The sequence below is a fragment of the Acipenser ruthenus genome, chromosome 38, assembly GCF_902713425.1.
Source record: "Acipenser ruthenus chromosome 38, fAciRut3.2 maternal haplotype, whole genome shotgun sequence".
In the NCBI taxonomy this organism is placed as follows: Eukaryota; Metazoa; Chordata; class Actinopteri; order Acipenseriformes; family Acipenseridae; genus Acipenser; species Acipenser ruthenus.
In genome coordinates this window covers 5841727-5858733 of record NC_081226.1, presented here as the reverse complement: position 1 = coordinate 5858733, position 17007 = coordinate 5841727, and the positions used below count along the sequence as shown (strand labels likewise).

The window sequence follows — 17007 nt, the reverse complement described above, 5'->3', positions numbered from 1 at the left end:
CAGTTACAGGGTTCAGAGTGCTAAATAAAACTGTTTACATAACATTAAGACTGACCCATCAAATGCAGAAAAACTACTTGGCATCCTAGAATCAAACCCACTCTACTGCTCAACGGGTATGGCGGGGGATGTTGCACAGTCCTGGGACTTACCTGCACAAACAATATGCAGTTACTAAGGGTTTGACAAACGTGAGCTAAATTAGGAACCTGATTGAATACATTTACTTTCTCCAAGACTGGGTTTGGTGCAGGGCATCTCTACAGGGCTTGTCTGCAAGAACTCACCTGATAAATCTTCTGGGTTACTGTTCATAGGGACGGCATCGTCATAGTACCCTGGGGTCTCTCCTTCCAGAGAGAGCATCGATTCACCTAAAAGAGACAGAGAACAGCACTAGTGTTACAGACCAGAGAGAGCACTGCTTCACCTAAACCAGACAGAGAACAGAATCTGTGATACAGGTGAGAGAATTGTTTCTTCATAGGTTTGTAACACAGCCCCCCTTACCTGGGATGGGGTTCCCCTCACTGTCCTCCACATCATCGTAGTCAGAGGGCAGCTCATCAGAAAGGAAACTCCCTGGAACAGGAGACAGGGTTAGTGCTGCCTGCTTTCACTCTGCAAATTCACTACCTGCTACTTGTTGCACACTGACTACTATTGTAGCTGTTGTTCAGTGTTTGGATTACTGAATTCAGGACAGGAAATTAAACAGTGGTTTTGTGATCTACACCCTAAGTAACTACATGTTAAATACTGTGTGCTGCTCTGTTCCTGTCTGTCTCGCACTCTTTGTAGTGTTTCCTGTGATGAGAGGTTTACAAGTCTGCTGCTTTGAGTCATGTTTGTGGATTGTGTGGCAGTGTGATGTGTGTGTTGGCTCTCTCTTTCTCCACTCCCCCTCCCCTCTTACTCACCTCTCCTGGGCGCATCATAGGTTCCCTGTCTGGCCAGTTTGTACTCAATCTCCTCGTAAACGGCTTCATGGAAGGGGTCAGGCTCCTCCTCAGCAATCCCTATGGGAGGAAACAGGCTCTCATTCACAGTGACACAGCTCTGCACACACTGTACTGAACAGCACAGCCTTCAGTGACCCACAGTGCAAGAACACCATTTAGCTTCTTTATTTAAAACTGCCATTTTAACAGCTCTTTAATTAATGACAGAACTTGTCAAGATTGTGTCCTCTGCTGCCCCTACTGCAGCAGGCTGGTATCACACATGTGGGTCAAGACAAGCTTTTTCTCTAACCAGATCATTAATAAAAGAGAATGATTTATAAATTGTCATCTGAGATGCACAGAACAATGATCGCTGCTATAAAGGATCTGGGTAGTGCATTTGTGTTGTCTGGAAAGCACTGCAGATTTAAAATGCCGGTGTAGGGCATTACTGAATACAATCCTAGAACAGCGCACTAGGACCTGAGTGTTTCACCTTCCTAAGCTTGCGTCTCTTTAAAGGGATTTGTTCCCTACCTCTCCTCAGCATCCTGTTGTGCTGCAGCTGCCCGGCTAACAGGACCAACACCACAAAGAGCAGAGCTCCCAGCACGATGCAGGCTATCACTGGGATGGTCATGTCTCTCTGTGGCTGCAGCCTGGATGGAGAGGCTTCTGTTGGAGAGGAAGACAGACAGACACTTCTGTAAACAGTTGGGTACTGTACTGTAAATAAAGCAAAACAGCTGTATTCACATTGCTTACATAGGAAAGCCCTAACTGAGGCCTCCCTTTGTTTATCCACACGACTCCCAAATTCAGAACGCTACACAATAAGAAACATTTCCCCCTAGAGCTGTGCTTTTGTGTTTATGTGTATAAGAGAGTAGTGTATGTGGAGTTTAAAAGGTGCTGCTTTTACCTGTTTCCAATGGAGAGCTGATAGTAGTTGGAACACCTGTAAAACAAAATGAAATTTGCAATGTAAGCAAGTACTCCGTGCCAAACACAACAGAGCATCTCCCCAGTACAGTTAATTCCCCATCTCCCCTGCTCTGATAACCCCCTCTCTCACCTGCACAGGTAACCCATGCATCCTCTTTGTGGTCGCAGTCATTGTGTCTCAGTGGAGCATGCCGGCAGTCCCACAGGTGCATCTCGCTGCCCCTGCAGTTCACCTCGTCCAGCCAGATGATGCCGTTCCCTTGTCCAAACGTAGCCTCACCCCCCCCTGTGCTCTCTGCTGCCCCACAGCCTAGTTGTCTGCAGACCACCTTGGCGTCCTTCAGGTCCCAGGAGTCATCGCAGACTGTCCCCCAGGACCCCTCGAACCGCACCTCCACCCGTCCGGAGCAGGGACTTGAGCTTCCAGCTAGCCTCAGCTCTGCTGGCTCTGGAATAAAACAGCAGGGCTTACTGAATCTGTTCAGCACAGAGGCTGCTGTGTGAGTAGTAGAGAGAGGCTTTATTTCCCCTCCTGGAAAAAAATCTAGGTAACCAGTCTCAGAGATCAGAGGCAATCACAATTCAGTGTTGAATTATTAATTTAAAAAGACTCTATTATTGGAAACTATAAGAACCGCTCATTAAAATTAGTTTACAACAGAAATTTAAAGGCCAAACGTTGACAATGTTGTATAAAATGTCAATGCATATCACTGTAAGGTCATGCTTTTGCAATTGTATGCATTATTTTTAGACGCTGTTAAATAAAAAAATAACCTGAGCAGTGCTCTTGAGTGAGGTCTTCAGAGCATGACTTGGGTATGCTGGTGACAGGCGGCTTCTCTTTCACTGTTAAAAACAAACAATTAAGTGAATTCAGTGTTTGGGAAAAAAAGTACATTGCATTCACACTCTGCTCAAGCATGCTGCTGCTTTGTGTCTCGTTTGTTTTGAGCTGAAACAAGAAATGGTGAATGCAAAGTATTCTGAAGATATTGCTGTAGGGGTGTCCATAAGGCCTGGGCATATTTCTATTGGGATCTCTTAAGTTTCATCTCCTCTCTATTCTAAAGAGGCCCAGCTTTTCTGTACTTTAACACATCCCTGCTTAGAAAGGACAGTACCTCCAGTAACACAGCTACCATGTTGTGTAACTTGCTAGGGGCAGCGTGTCCTTGTTATCGCAGGAGGAGGATTCAAACCTGTGGTCTTTAACTGCTGAGCCATCAGGTGCCCAGCAGAGGAACAACAGAGGGAGATCTTTACCTGTGCACTCAATCGCAGCCACCTCATTGTTAAAGCAATTTGTCTGACCCCAGGGTAAGGATGGACACTGCCACAGTGTAGAGTCGTGTCTTCGGCAGTTCACTCCATCAAGCCATTTGTAATCAGAACTCAGCCTGGATTGTGCATCTCTAATGGCAGCACTTTGTCCACAGTTCAGCTGCTGACATATCACTGAAGCTGTAATATGTGTCATCCTGTTGCTGCAGACACTACGCCAGGTGCCATTGTAGAGAACCTCTATTGGTCCAGAGCAGCCTTCAGCCAGTCTAAGATCCTTGAACTCTGTCAAAAAAAAAAAAAAACATACTACCGTGACAGTAAACTGCACTGTAATGAATGACACTCAGAACTATACTGATTACAATACTGCTGCGAGACAATATTAAAAAGCTTTTTATATAAAATGTTTTAATACAATCAGCTAGAAATTGGAGAGGTGGTATAAATGGTTTGAAATCTTCATGTATTACAGGATCACCAGTAATCTGCCCTGCTTACTGATGTCCTCCTCTCAGTTTAAATAAGTTGTATGTAGTAATTGATATTGCCTTGGTTTCCACTATTAACATATTAATGGCTAATGGCTCAGTTTCCAATGGTTAGGTATAGTGAGTTATTGCAGTCCTGTACCTGAACACACGACTCCCGCGTCCTCCTTGTGTCTGCAGTTGTGTTGCCCCCACCCTCCTGAGGCACACTCCCACAGAGTCGATTCGTTCCCCTGACAGCGCAGCTCGTCCAGCCAGATGGGTCCGGTCCCCTGGCCGAAGGAGGAGGACACTGAGGTGTTGAGTGCCGTCCCACACTGGAGCTGCTTACACACCACCTCAGCATCTGCCAGGTCCCAGAAGTCATCGCAGACCGTCCCCCAGGAGCCGTTGTGATAAACCTCCACCCTCCCAGCGCAGGCACCTCCTCCCCCAACCAGCCTGAGGGCCGTGTGATCTAGGGGGAAAGAATCAGAGTCAGTGACCAATAATCAATTCAATAATAGTGTGTCATCATACTGACTGAATACCACGTGATCTAGAGGGACAGAATCAGTGATCAATAATGAATCAGAAGCAATAAGATCAACCCCTTTCAGCATTCAGTCTTGTTTCCAAAGAAGTTCTTGTGAGAGGTTTTAAGTAGTCTAGCTATAAAAGGGCTTAATATAAAAGCTGAAACATAAATGAGAAGTGTCCTTGTATTACAGGATGGACACCCCAATACATATGGGGATATTTTATTTATGAGATCATGTTTTTGAAATGCACTCACTGGAGCACAGCACAGCCGCACTGTTACTGGTATTGCAGCTGACTTGCTGTGGAAGGCTGCAGTTTATCAGATGGGACTCATCCCCGGTGCAGCGAATGCCTGTCAGACACACATCACTGTGCCCTGTCCCGTATCGAGAGGAGTTAGAGACTTCCATTGCAGAGCCACAGTCCAGCTCTCTGCACACCACGGAAGCCTCTGTGATGCCCCAGGAGTCGTGGAGAACTCTCCCCCAGGTCCTGTTGTAGTAAACTTCTACCCGGCCTTCACAGCGACTCGGTCCGGCTGCCAACCGGACTCGACCTGCCTGTGCTGGGAGCAAAGGAGAGGAAGATAATAATCTAGTGGGCAGGGTTAATGAAGCACATCAGAACTGAGGTGAAATGGCATATGGTTTGCTATATTAAATGCCAAAAAATAATTCAAAGCACACCACACAAGGTTATGGGTAAAAATGTCCATTAAAAACATGCATGTTTAATATAATGTTGAACCTATTGTTCAACATTATATGGCATTTCAAATCATTCATTTGAAAAAAAAAAACTCTTAATGATGCTCTCTCTGCTTTCAATAGAGATTCTCAGCATTCACTGAAACTGAGGTTTTATTTTACACTTAGAGGTTGTAGCAAAGTTTTAAGGAAGTGCATGTAAGAAAACAGATTTCATATCAAATGGATGAAAGAAAGGTAAGACAACTAATCACAGATAAATAAGTGGATTTAATAGGTAGGTCATGACAATTTTATATTCAACCAACTGTCTCATTATTCTATAATGTTTCGATTTCAAATGAAGGACTGGCAGTTATTTGTAATTTAAGTTTTTAAGCTTCTCTCTTTTTTTTAACTAAAATCCACCACTTTTAAATATGTTAAATGAAATTATTGTAAAAAAAAAACAAAAACAAAACTGTCCTGTATATTAAGCAAAAGGACGCTACTCACCAGAACAAACAATTCCCACATCGTTCACATGAGTGCACGGCTTGTGTCTCCATGCAGAGATGGGGCACTTTGATAAGTGTGTCTCCGTGCCTTCACAGCTGAATTTGTCAGCCCATATTGGGTCGCTGCCTTCTCCAAAATGGGCCTGTCCAAGGACGGCTACAGCATACCCACAATTCAGCTCCTGACAGAGAACTGTGGCATCTTGCAGATCCCAATAGAGATCGCAGACCGTCCCCCAGACTCCTTCATGATGCAGCTCCACTCGACCAGAACAGGAATCAGAGCCATTCACCAGTCTGTACCCTGCAGAGCAAGCATATAGACAGTAAAGTTAGTGGAGTCGCTCCCTATTACCTTTCCAGTGCATACATACCTGTTGCTAGTTGTAAAGCACTATCAGGTAATACATTAGTTCTTGATTCCTGATCATTGGAAATCTGTTTTACTAATCCGATCCTTGAGTCACATGTTCAGTGTATTTTTATTTAAAAATCAGTAATTTACAAGACTGGTTTCTCAACTGAAGAAAAATACAGAATTAGCTCAGTATACAAACAATTTATACAAGATGTGTTTTTGATTTCCTTAGGTGAAATGTTTGTCTTCTGGACTGATATATTTTTAGCTTTATTCACTGTAGAGATGCCCTTCACAAGATAATGGGTTTTCATAACTGTGAAAAAGTATGTGGGTGTCAAGTTGAACATAGAAGTGAGGGTAGTGCTATTTGTTTGCATTGTTAACAGGCTGTTCATCTATATTCACCCTCCTTGTACTCACCAACACAGACAAGGCCCACATCGTTTGCATGTGTGCAGCTTGGCTGCTCCGTGGATGAGGTGGGGCAGACATGGAGCCCGGGCTCATTTCCACTGCACTGGATCTCCTCTGACCAGACCAGACCCTGCCCCTTACCGAAACGAGCAGCTCCCAGCACCTCTTGATGAATTCCACACTGCAGCTGCCGACAGACAACCTCTGCATCCTGCTGGTCAAAGCCAGCATCACAGACCGTGTTCCAGGCGCTCCCACGCAGTACTTCAACTCTCCCAGAGCAGAGATCGCTGCCACCACTGAGCCGCACTCCTTGACCTGGAATCATAAAACTGCAGATATTTAGACTCTGGTGCCAAAGCAACAACCTGTAAATGGTTTGCAGATTTAAATCTATGGTGAAGATAATTTTGCATGCAGTAAATGTGAAGCCTGTTTGAGATTCCATCATGCACAAGTGTATTCCTAAACCTTGTTAATTAGACAATTATAATTGCAGAAGTGTCAGGTTTTTGGTACTTGTGTCCTAGTTTATTTGTGTCTATTATTCACTTCATTTCTTAATTAGTAGTAGTTAGTTTCACTATTTCAGTAGTTGTGTATGTATTTATTTTTGATTTTCACAATTATTAGTCATTATTGTTGGTTTTGACTATTAGTTAATTGGCACGTCTGTGGAAATTGCATGTATATTAAAGCTGGCATGTTAGATGTTAGCTCCTTTTAGGGGACAGTAATTAAAGTTATAAATGGGATATACATTTGCATAAAATTATTTTAAAATACTACAGATAACAGTTGCATTTGTATTGTGTAATTATAGCTATTTCCCTGCAAATATGCTTGACATTAAGTTACTGTTTTAAATGTATCCCTGCCTCATTGTTTTAAACTAGCAGTGTGGAGTAGTGGTTAGGGCTCTGGACTCTTGACCGGAGGGTCGTGGGTTCAATCCCAGGTGGAGGACATGGCTATTGTACTATTTTACATATCCCAAAACAAACTCCAATGTTCCGTTTTACTCAAAAGTTGCTGGAAAGCAGTCTGATTTTAAGTTTTAAATCAGCGTTTTGGTAAACAGGAAACATGCTTCAGTGGTTGCTATGGAACTCCTCCCGTTGCTATATGACATGTGCATTTTTAAAATTGGAGCTTCTTCATGACAGGTAAGCAAGCCGTTCAGTCAGCATTATAAGAACCAATCAGAGTTCTCGAATTGCCACGTGATCGCTATGTCTACAGCAGCTGGTTCAAGTTGCAGGGACGTCCACATAAGCGACTCAGGTGTGGACCCAGCTGAACAGAATCAGCATGGCTACGCAGGGAGCTAGCAAGTGTTTGCAAACAAAAGGATGTTGAAACCTCGGAGAGTGAGGAAGATGACATTTTAATGAGATTTTAGAAGAAACATTATTTAACGCCGAAAATCCTAATCAATACGATCCAAACCACGTCAGTTTGACGTGTAGCCTTACCTTTTGTATCCTTGTATACAGAGAGATTACTAGACTTTCTATCTATCTTCAGTCGCAGAAGAAAGTATTGGCATCCTTCAATTGAAACAATGTTACTCACTAATTTATTTAGTTTAATACATACTGTTAATTAAACTATACTTATTTAACAGTGATATGTTTTTGAAGTTTATTGAACACTCATGCATCCTAGCAAGTAATAGTAAAGATTGCAGGTACATTATTAGAGTTCAGACAGGGAGTGCCAATACTTATGTCTGTAACTCAGTAAGCGCCCTGATTGTGAAATATGATGGTATCTTGTTTTTTATGAAAGTCCCTTTTCTGTATTACTACCGTGTTAAATTGTACTCTTACCAACGTTTTTGTGAGGCAATCTCTATTTCAGTGTTTGGACTGCTATCTGACATCTTTCTACTCCTACACTACACCCTGCTGGAGGAAATGGTTCTGATTCAGCAGTGTCCTCTGCGCTATCTTAAGCTGCACTGTCAATTATGCTTTCATGATCTTTACGAGACTCTTGCAAGACCTGTTAAATAAAATAATTTATAATAGAGCTAACAATTAATCGCACACATTTGTAAAACTTGCTGCCATCTAGTGGAGTAATAAGGTTATGTATCATCTGGAAGCTGTGTTTTTATTTTTAAATACATACCCTTATTATTCCACTAGATGGCAGCATAAGACCACAAATAGCTAGGGGAATCATTATATATTCAGTACAGTACAACGTCGCATATCCGACCCCTGTGGACTGGGGTATAGGCGGTATGTGAAAAAGTCGGGTTTGCGATCATCTATAGAAAAAGCATTTACACATCCATAAATAGGTTAGTGAACAAAAACAACACGCCAACTGCTTTAAACATGTGGACATGTTTTGCTTTAAAAGTAAACAAACATAAACAAGATTAATTAGGCTACAAATACACAGTGTTGCTATGCGGTTTGCTATAAACCATCTCCATGCAAAGCTTTTTATTATTATTATTTTTTAAAAACAAAAACGGTAAATGTACAGTAATCTGCAACTGATGGCTTCTTTCTTAACTCTAGAAGTCCCTGCCTCCCTGGTTCTGCTTTCTATCTCTGTCTCGGTACTTTGCGCTCTTTCTTGATATTGCCAACAGCCGATACGCAGCTCGGTTTAATTGCTTCGGCTATTTTAAACAAACGTCCGGTAAGCTTTGAGTTTATGAAGCTTGCTTTGTTTAATTCAAATGCATTTAAATGCTACAACAGCACGCTGCCAATGTCTGCAAGCGTGCGCTCCATCATATAAACACATTGCACAAAAGAAAGCTTTCTCGACTGGTGTATTGAAACGTCACTGCTACATGCAGCTGACTGACACACGCACACAGCCCCCCTCTCTTAAAGGGGAACGCACCAAAAGGCTGATTGCTATGACGCTTTCTTTCTGTTTCCATCGCGGAAGCTGCATTTGCTGCCAATGCCATTACTCTCGCAGCCTACTTTTAATATTTATTTATTTAGCAAGGCGGTTAATTGACTGTATAGTTTTAGAGGGCTACAATCATTTGCGTGATTTATTTTAATTGCATGCAGGGGTTGCATGGTGCTGTGTGCATGCAGGGGTTGCATGGTGGTGTGTGCGTGCAGGTGTTGCATGTTGTGTGTGCGTGCAGGGGTTGCACGGTGGGTGTATGCCTGCAGGGGTTGCACGGTGGTGTGTGCATGCAGGGGTTGCACGGTGGTGTGTGCGTGCAGGGGGGTTGCATGGTGTTGTGTGCATGCAGGGGTTGCACGGTGGCTGTGCCTGCAGGGGTTGCATGGTGGTGTGTGCATGCAGGGGTTGCATGTTGTGTGTGCCTGCTGGGGTTGCATGGTGGTGTGTGCCTGCAGGGGTTGCATGGTGGTGTGTGCGTGCAGAGGTTGCATGTATCTGCAGGGGTTGCATGGTGGTGTGTGCGTGCAGGGGTTGCATGTTGTGTGTGCCTGCAGGGGTTGCATGGTGGTGTGTGTGTGCAGGGGTTGCATGTTGTGTGTATCTGCACAGGTTGCATGGTGGTGTGTGCGTGCAGGGGTTGCATGTTGTGTGTGGATGTGTGTGGAGGGCAATCGAGGTGCAGGTTTGGCGTGAAAGACGGCTGAGCGGGGAAGTGAGTGCAGATAAGGGGGTGCAGGGAAAAGATGGGGAGGATTGGGTAAGACAAGAGTGTGAGAGAAATTGTGTTCGGGGGGATAGAGAGAAAAACTACATCATTTATTTTCATTTTCATTTTCGACTCCCAGTCCCCTTTCCCTCACTTTATGATTTTATTTTGTGGTTATTGAATTATTGTAAAAATAAATGGCTTGAGTCTTTACCTACTCATGGTTGCAGTCTCATTTTTGTTGCAAAAAGAACCCGAAACGCTACAGGATAGTGATGTACATTACATAAGAAATGTGTGATATTATTATTATTATTATTATTATTATTATTATTATTATTATTAGTAGTAGTAGTCCTATTTAAGGGCCTAGTAGGCCGGACTACACCGACTGCCCAGTGGCAGCCGGTGCACCGGAAGCCCAAAGGCGGCCGGAGAAAAAATTAAATTTAGCACCCCTAAAATAGGGGTGCCAACAAAAACTAGGCCTAATGAAATGAAAAGACCAGAAAAAAAGAACTGTAAATTAAATATTTAGAACAAAAGGGGAGGTGGAACAGAGCACGCCCCCTAGAGCCCACTGGTCGACAAAGGTGGTCATGTCGCCAGCGGACTCCGTGTGGGTGTGCTCCAACTTAACCCGGGATCGGACGAGGGCCCTGAACATGGCCCCACAGTCAAAGAGACCCTCCCCGATCATCTTACGCTTCCTGGTCTTGTAGATGGCGAGTCTAGCAAGAGCCAGGAGCAGATTAAAGAGGAGGTCTCTTTTCCTGGTGGAGCCACGGACAGGGTGCCCGAATATGAGGAGGGTTGGGGAGAAGTGCAGCCAGAACTGCAACATGAGGTTCTTTAGCAGTAAAAAGAATGGCTGCAGCCTGGCGCACAAAAAATAAATGTGGCTTACCGACTCGGACTGACCGCAGAAAGGGCATGCGGCGTCCGAGTCGGTAAAGTGACGCAGGATCTCTCCTGACGCGAGCGTTCCGTGCAGGACCCTCCACCCCAAGTCCCTAGCTCCCCTGGAGACCAGCGGGGAGTACAGGGCCTCCCACTGGGGACTCTCGCCCTCTGGTGGTCGGAGGGTCTCCCGCCAAGCGGTGTCTCGGCGGGAGACGGGGGTGTGGAGCGTCATCGCGTACAGGGTCCTCCTCGACGCCGATCGGAGGGGGGTCAAGGAGAACTGCGAGATCCTGCTCAGGTTGTTCTTGAGGGGAGGCCGAAGGGGGACTTGGGCCTTGGGTTCGATCAGCAGGACCGGAGAGCTGGGGGGGGGGGGGGGGATTGAAGATGGCTCCCCGGTCCTGAGAACTCCCTCGAGATACCTGACAGAGTCTGGGTGCAACGCTGCTTTGCACTCCCGGATCGCGCTGACGGTCGCCCGAGCCGCTCTGGCGACGAGCGACTCGGGGGTCAGCCACTCTGACCGCTCGCGATCCAGGAGATCCCAGACTCCGGTCACCTTGGCCGAGATCAGCGCGCGCCGCACCGAGGGGGACTCCAACGCCTGCGCACCCAGCAGGAGTCCTTCGCCCTCGGTCGGAACGGCGTCTCGGCCGATAGAAAACATGCTCCGGGTCCTGAGCAGGTCCTGGTAAAAGACCGGCAGCTCGGGGAGACGGATTCCCCGGAGGTCGATCCAGAACAGCTGCCGGTCGTAGCCCATGTCGTGCAGCTGGCGCAACAGGAGGGACGCCAGCGTGCACCACTGCGGGGCCAGGTCTGCGTACAGGAATCTCTGCAGCGTCTGGAGGCGGAAGGTGTGCACCTGGCTCTTGATGCACACCAACCCTTGCCCTCCCTCGGCCAGAGGGAGGCTCAGAACCGCCGCAGAGACCCAGTGTTTTCCGGCCCAGAAGAAGTCCGTCAGCTTCCTCTGGACCCTGGACAGAAACTCAGGGGGCGGGCTCAGGACAGTGAGTCGATGCCAGAGCATCGACGCCACCAGCTGGTTAATCACTAAAGCCCGTCCCCTGAAGGAAAGCAGTTTCAGCAGACCCGACCACGACCTCAGCCTAGCAGCCACTTTGTCCTCCAACTCCACCCAGTTGGCTGCGACCGAGGTCTCCGCGGGGCTCAGGTGGACTTTGAAACTGTCCGCGCTCCACTTGAACTGCTGGAGCGCGACAGGGAGGGAGTCCACCCGCCAGGGACCTACTAGTAACCCGGAGCACTTGTCCCAGAGGAAGCGGCAGAGTAGATGCTCTGGTAGCTCCGCATCCTCTCCAGGTCAACTGGGTCGGAGGCCACCAGGAGCATGTCGTCGGCGTATGCCGACAGGGCCACCCTCGTGTCCGGCGCGCTGAGCGCCAACCCCGTGAGCCTCCTGCGAAGGAGGCAGAGGAAGGGCTTGATGCACAGCGCGTACAGTTGTCCGGACAGAGGGCAGCCCTGACGCACTCCTCTCCCAAACGCGAGGGGCACGGTCAGGGACCAGTTGACCTTCACGAGGCACTCGGCAGAGGCGTAGAGCATCCGGAACAGGCCGACGAAACGTGGCCTGAACCCGAACGCTCTCAGGGTTCCGAAGAGATACTCGTGATCCACCCGGCTCAGGACAGTGAGTCGATGCCAGAGCATCGACGCCACCAGCTGGTTAATCACTAAAGCCCGTCCCCTGAAGGAAAGCAGTTTCAGCAGACCCGACCACGACCTCAGCCTAGCAGCCACTTTGTCCTCCAACTCCACCCAGTTGGCTGCGACCGAGGTCTCCGCGGGGCTCAGGTGGACTTTGAAACTGTCCGCGCTCCACTTGAACTGCTGGAGCGCGACAGGGAGGGAGTCCACCCGCCAGGGACCTACTAGTAACCCGGAGCACTTGTCCCAGAGGAAGCGGCAGAGTAGATGCTCTGGTAGCTCCGCATCCTCTCCAGGTCAACTGGGTCGGAGGCCACCAGGAGCATGTCGTCGGCGTATGCCGACAGGGCCACCCTCGTGTCCGGCGCGCTGAGCGCCAACCCCGTGAGCCTCCTGCGAAGGAGGCAGAGGAAGGGCTTGATGCACAGCGCGTACAGTTGTCCGGACAGAGGGCAGCCCTGACGCACTCCTCTCCCAAACGCGAGGGGCACGGTCAGGGACCAGTTGACCTTCACGAGGCACTCGGCAGAGGCGTAGAGCATCCGGAACAGGCCGACGAAACGTGGCCTGAACCCGAACGCTCTCAGGGTTCCGAAGAGATACTCGTGATCCACCCGGTCGAACGCCTTCTCCTGATCAAGTGACAGAAAGGCGACCGACCGACCGGTCCTCCTGCAGTAGTGCAGGAGGTCCCGAACCAGAAAGATGTTATCAAAGATCGTCCGGTTCGGGACCGTGTAGGACTGGTCGGGGTGGATCACGTCTGCCAGCACGGACTTGAGCCTCAGGGAGGCGGCCTTGGCCACGATTTTATAGTCCATGCATAGCAGCGAGACCGGGCGCCAGTTCTTCAGGCATCGGAGATCCCCTTTCTTGGGCAGGAGCGTGATGACCGCCTGCCTCATTGAAAGGGGCATCTCCCCGGTCTCGTAGGCTTCCGCCAGGACCTGCGCAAAGGCGGGCCCCAGCAAGTCCCAAAACTTTTTGAAGAACTCCACGGTCAGCCCGTCGATTTGTTATAGGGCATCTGACCGACCGTGGGAAGCCCATCCCACAGAACCCTGCACGCGTCGGAGTCGACGGGATCCGGAGAGAAGAGGACAGATTAGAAAGCCGTCAGAAGGGAGCCATCATCCGCCAGGAGGCAGGTGATGTTCTTGCGGTCTCCCTTCTTTTTCTCCAACGCGTAGAAGAAGTGTGTGCCGCGGTCCATCTCCCAGAGGAACTGGACGAGCGCACAAATGCCCCCCAGGACCGCTGGAGCTGCAGGTCCCGCAGGGTGCACTTCTTCTCCTCATACACGCTCTGCTCGAGCTGGTCTCCGCGAGCCAGGCGGCTCTCCAGATCGAGCAGCTCCGTTTCCAGCCGCTCGATCCACGAGTCCCTCCGCCTGCTCGCGCCCCTCGTGTACTCCTGACGGAGGACCTTGATCTGCGCCTTCCCCACGTCCCACCAGTGACGCCAGGTGGGGAAGCGAGATCGCCTGCCCTGCCAGACCGTCCAAAAGTCCCGGAAAGACCGCTCAAAGCGCTCGTCCTCCAACAGGCTGTTGTTGAAGTGCCAGTAGGCGGAGGAATGCCTAGCTTGCACCACGGCCACTGTCACGGCCACCAGGTTGTGGTCCGTGAACGGCGCCGGCCTGATGTCGGAGGTGCGAACGCAATGAGCGTGGTTCCGCGATACGTAGAACCTGTCAATCCGGGACTGAGACACCCGCCCCTCCCTCACCCTGGTGAAGGTGAAGGCCGAGGCGTCCGGGTGTTACCACCGCCAGATGTCGACCAGAGAGAGCCGAGCGATCAGCTCTCTCAGGGCGGCCGACGAGAGCGGATATTATTATTATTATTAGATTTGATTAAGCAGTAACTTATAGTAAACACTTCCCTGCTCATCTCCTGTTGTTATAACACGCATATTGTTCAGGTAGAAAGGAGCTGTTTTTTTTTTGTTGTTGTGCAGGTGTACTGTGTTTATTATTATTATTATTAATTTCTTAGCAGACGCCCTTATCCAGGGCGACTTACAATCGTAAGCAAATACATTTCAAGTGTTACAATACAAGTAATACAATAAGAGCAAGAAATACAATAACTTTTGTTCAAGCAAAGTATAAGTGTGACAAACCACAATTCAAAAATACAGCAGATAATAGTGATAGTTACATCAGGATATGATTAAGTACAAAGTACTACAGGTTAAGCACTTGGCAGATTACAGTATTCTGAAGTACAGGATTAAATGCAGTAAAATAGGGGCAGATAAAAGCAAAATAAAGCACATTTACATGAAGGGTGATAGTGTCCCAGGATACAAACAGAGGAGTTCTACAGGTGCTCTTTGAAGAGGTGAGTCTTAAGGAGGCGCCGGAATGTGGTCAGGGACTGGGCAGTCGTGACATCTGTAGGAAGGTCATTCCACCACTGCGGAGCAAGGGTGGAGAAGGAGCGGGCTCTGGAGGCAGGGGAGCGTAGCGGAGGAAGAGCTAGTCTTCTAGTGCAGGCGGAGCGGAGAGGTCGAGTGGGGGTGTAGGGAGAGATGAGGGTCTGGAGGTAGCTGGGTGCAGTCTGGTCAAGGCATCTGTAGGCTAGTACAAGAGTCTTGAACTGGATGCGAGCGGTGATCGGGAGCCAGTGGAGCGAGCGGAGTAGTGGAGTAGCGTGGGCGAAGCGAGGCAGAGAGAACACCAGGCGGGCAGCAGAGTTCTGGATGAGCTGGAGTGGACGGGTGGCGGACGCAGGGAGGCCAGCCAGGAGGGAGTTGCAGTAGTCTAGGTGGGAGAGTACCAGGGCCTGGACCAGGAGCTGGGTAGCATAGTTGGTGAGGAAGGGTCGGATTCTTCGGATGTTGCTCAGGAAGAATCGGCAAGTGCGTGCCAGAGTGGAGATGTGCTGGGAATAAGAGAGGCAGGGGTCCAGGGTGACTCCAAGGTTCTTAGCGGAGGAAGAGGGAGAGAGTGTGGTAGATTCCAGAGGAACAGAGATAGAGAGATCAGAGGAGGGGGAGGAGGAGGGAAAGAAAAGGAGGTCAGATTTAGAGAGGTTGAGTTTGAGGTGATGCGAGTGCATCCAGGAGGAAATAGCAGACAGACAGGTAGAGATACGGGAGGAGATGGTGGAGTCAGAGGTGGGGAAGGAGAGGAAAATCTGAGCATCATCAGCATAGAAATGGTATGAGAAACCATAGGATGCGATGAGGGGGCCCAGGGAGCGGGTGTAGAGAGAGAACAGGAGAGGACCCAAGACTGACCCTTGGGGGACTCCAGTTAAGAGAGGGTGAGGTGTGGAGGTTGCTCCACGCCAGGTTACCTGGTAAGTGCGGTTGGAGAGGTAGGAGGAGAACCAGGCCAGAGCAGTGCCAGAGATCCCCAGGTCAGCAAGAGATGATAGTAGAATAGAGTGATCAACAGTGTCAAAGGCAGCAGAGAGGTCGAGGAGAATTAGGACAGAGGAGAGAGAGGCAGCTCGGGCACACTTAAGTGAGTTGGTGACAGACAGGAGGGCGGTTTCACATGCAAATATCCACTGGTAAGAACTCAGCATTGGAACTTTGTGGATTTCTATTTTTAACAGCCAGTATGGGATCAATGGGTATTGACAAGTAGCAATGTGTGGTTGGTAATTTAAAATCCTTCACACAGTTGCTGTCGGTTTATTCAAACAACACACTTTCTGTCCTATCCAAAGGACACTGAGCTTAGTCGAAAGAACAGCAATATAAGATTAGCTCATATTAACAATAGAGTGAATTCGTATTGTGGTTTCGACAAGATCGGCAAGGTGCCCTGCCATATCAGAAAAAAGATGTGAGGGAGTTCTGATACTTTCTAATGAGGAAGCTGTTGAGTGAGGAGGATAACAAAAGGTTTTGATCGCATGCAAAGGAAGCCTAATTATTGCTCTTTTTTCACTGATCAATGCAGCAATTAATGCAGCTAAACAGGATGTATTAGTCTGACCTTTGCAATGTAAAAACTATGAACAGTGTTTTGGTGCCACCTAGCGGACACATTGCAGCACTAATCTGCCAAGATCCTGTAGGCAAGCTGTTATAACAGCCTATTTCAAAAAGTAGTGAAGGTTATTTGTACATCTATTAAAAGAGGTTGAAACTCGGTAAATAAATTGCCTTTGCCCTTATATGTTATCATTCATTGTCTAGTATCATATTCCAGTTCATAAGAAGAATGAAACAATGTGAGAATCCTACATTGTTTTCCTGAAACATGCATTTTATACTGGGTTCAGATACCACAACGTTGTGTGGATCTGGAGAAGACAAAAGGGTCACAATCCCTGTTTTCTGGTGAACACGTAATACAATGAAATGTTTTATTTGTTTGTATGTTTTATGGACTAATAAAACAGCCAACACACGTGTATAACAGCCTTGTTTGTGGATCTAAGTATTGAAGGGAGTTTCTGAATATTTTCAAATACATTTGTTTATGCAGGTTTTGTACATTTTTTTTTCAGAAAGCTCAGTTTCAATTTTGTGTTACAGGATATTCTTCAGGGACAGCTGAAAGACAATTTAAGTTTCTGGCCTCGGTACAGCAACACGGCAGTAAAAACGACAGCGTCCTGGATGAGAGGAAAATCCGCTTCCAGTCGGCTTTTAAAACACTCGCTGAGGAAACTAATTGCCATTGATTGGTACTCAGTTGTAGA

General features: G+C 47.9%; 1 protein-coding gene across 1 annotated transcript in view; it reads right to left on the bottom strand.

The window, feature by feature from the left end:
* Nucleotides 1-791: 791 nt before the first annotated feature.
* Nucleotides 792-17007, bottom strand: part of LOC117434159 (scavenger receptor cysteine-rich type 1 protein M130-like) — a 42564-nt gene continuing 26348 nt past the window's right edge. Inside the window, exons 5-14 of the mRNA XM_059008851.1 lie at nt 6172-6483; nt 5389-5694; nt 4440-4751; nt 3807-4121; nt 3156-3458; nt 2667-2738; nt 2020-2337; nt 1867-1902; nt 1482-1619; nt 792-1019 (exon numbers count right to left, since the gene is read on the bottom strand). Coding sequence (XP_058864834.1) covers nt 913-1019; nt 1482-1619; nt 1867-1902; nt 2020-2337; nt 2667-2738; nt 3156-3458; nt 3807-4121; nt 4440-4751; nt 5389-5694; nt 6172-6483 — 2219 coding nt within the window. The 3' untranslated portion in view covers nt 792-912. The remainder of the gene's footprint in view (nt 1020-1481; nt 1620-1866; nt 1903-2019; nt 2338-2666; nt 2739-3155; nt 3459-3806; nt 4122-4439; nt 4752-5388; nt 5695-6171; nt 6484-17007) is intronic.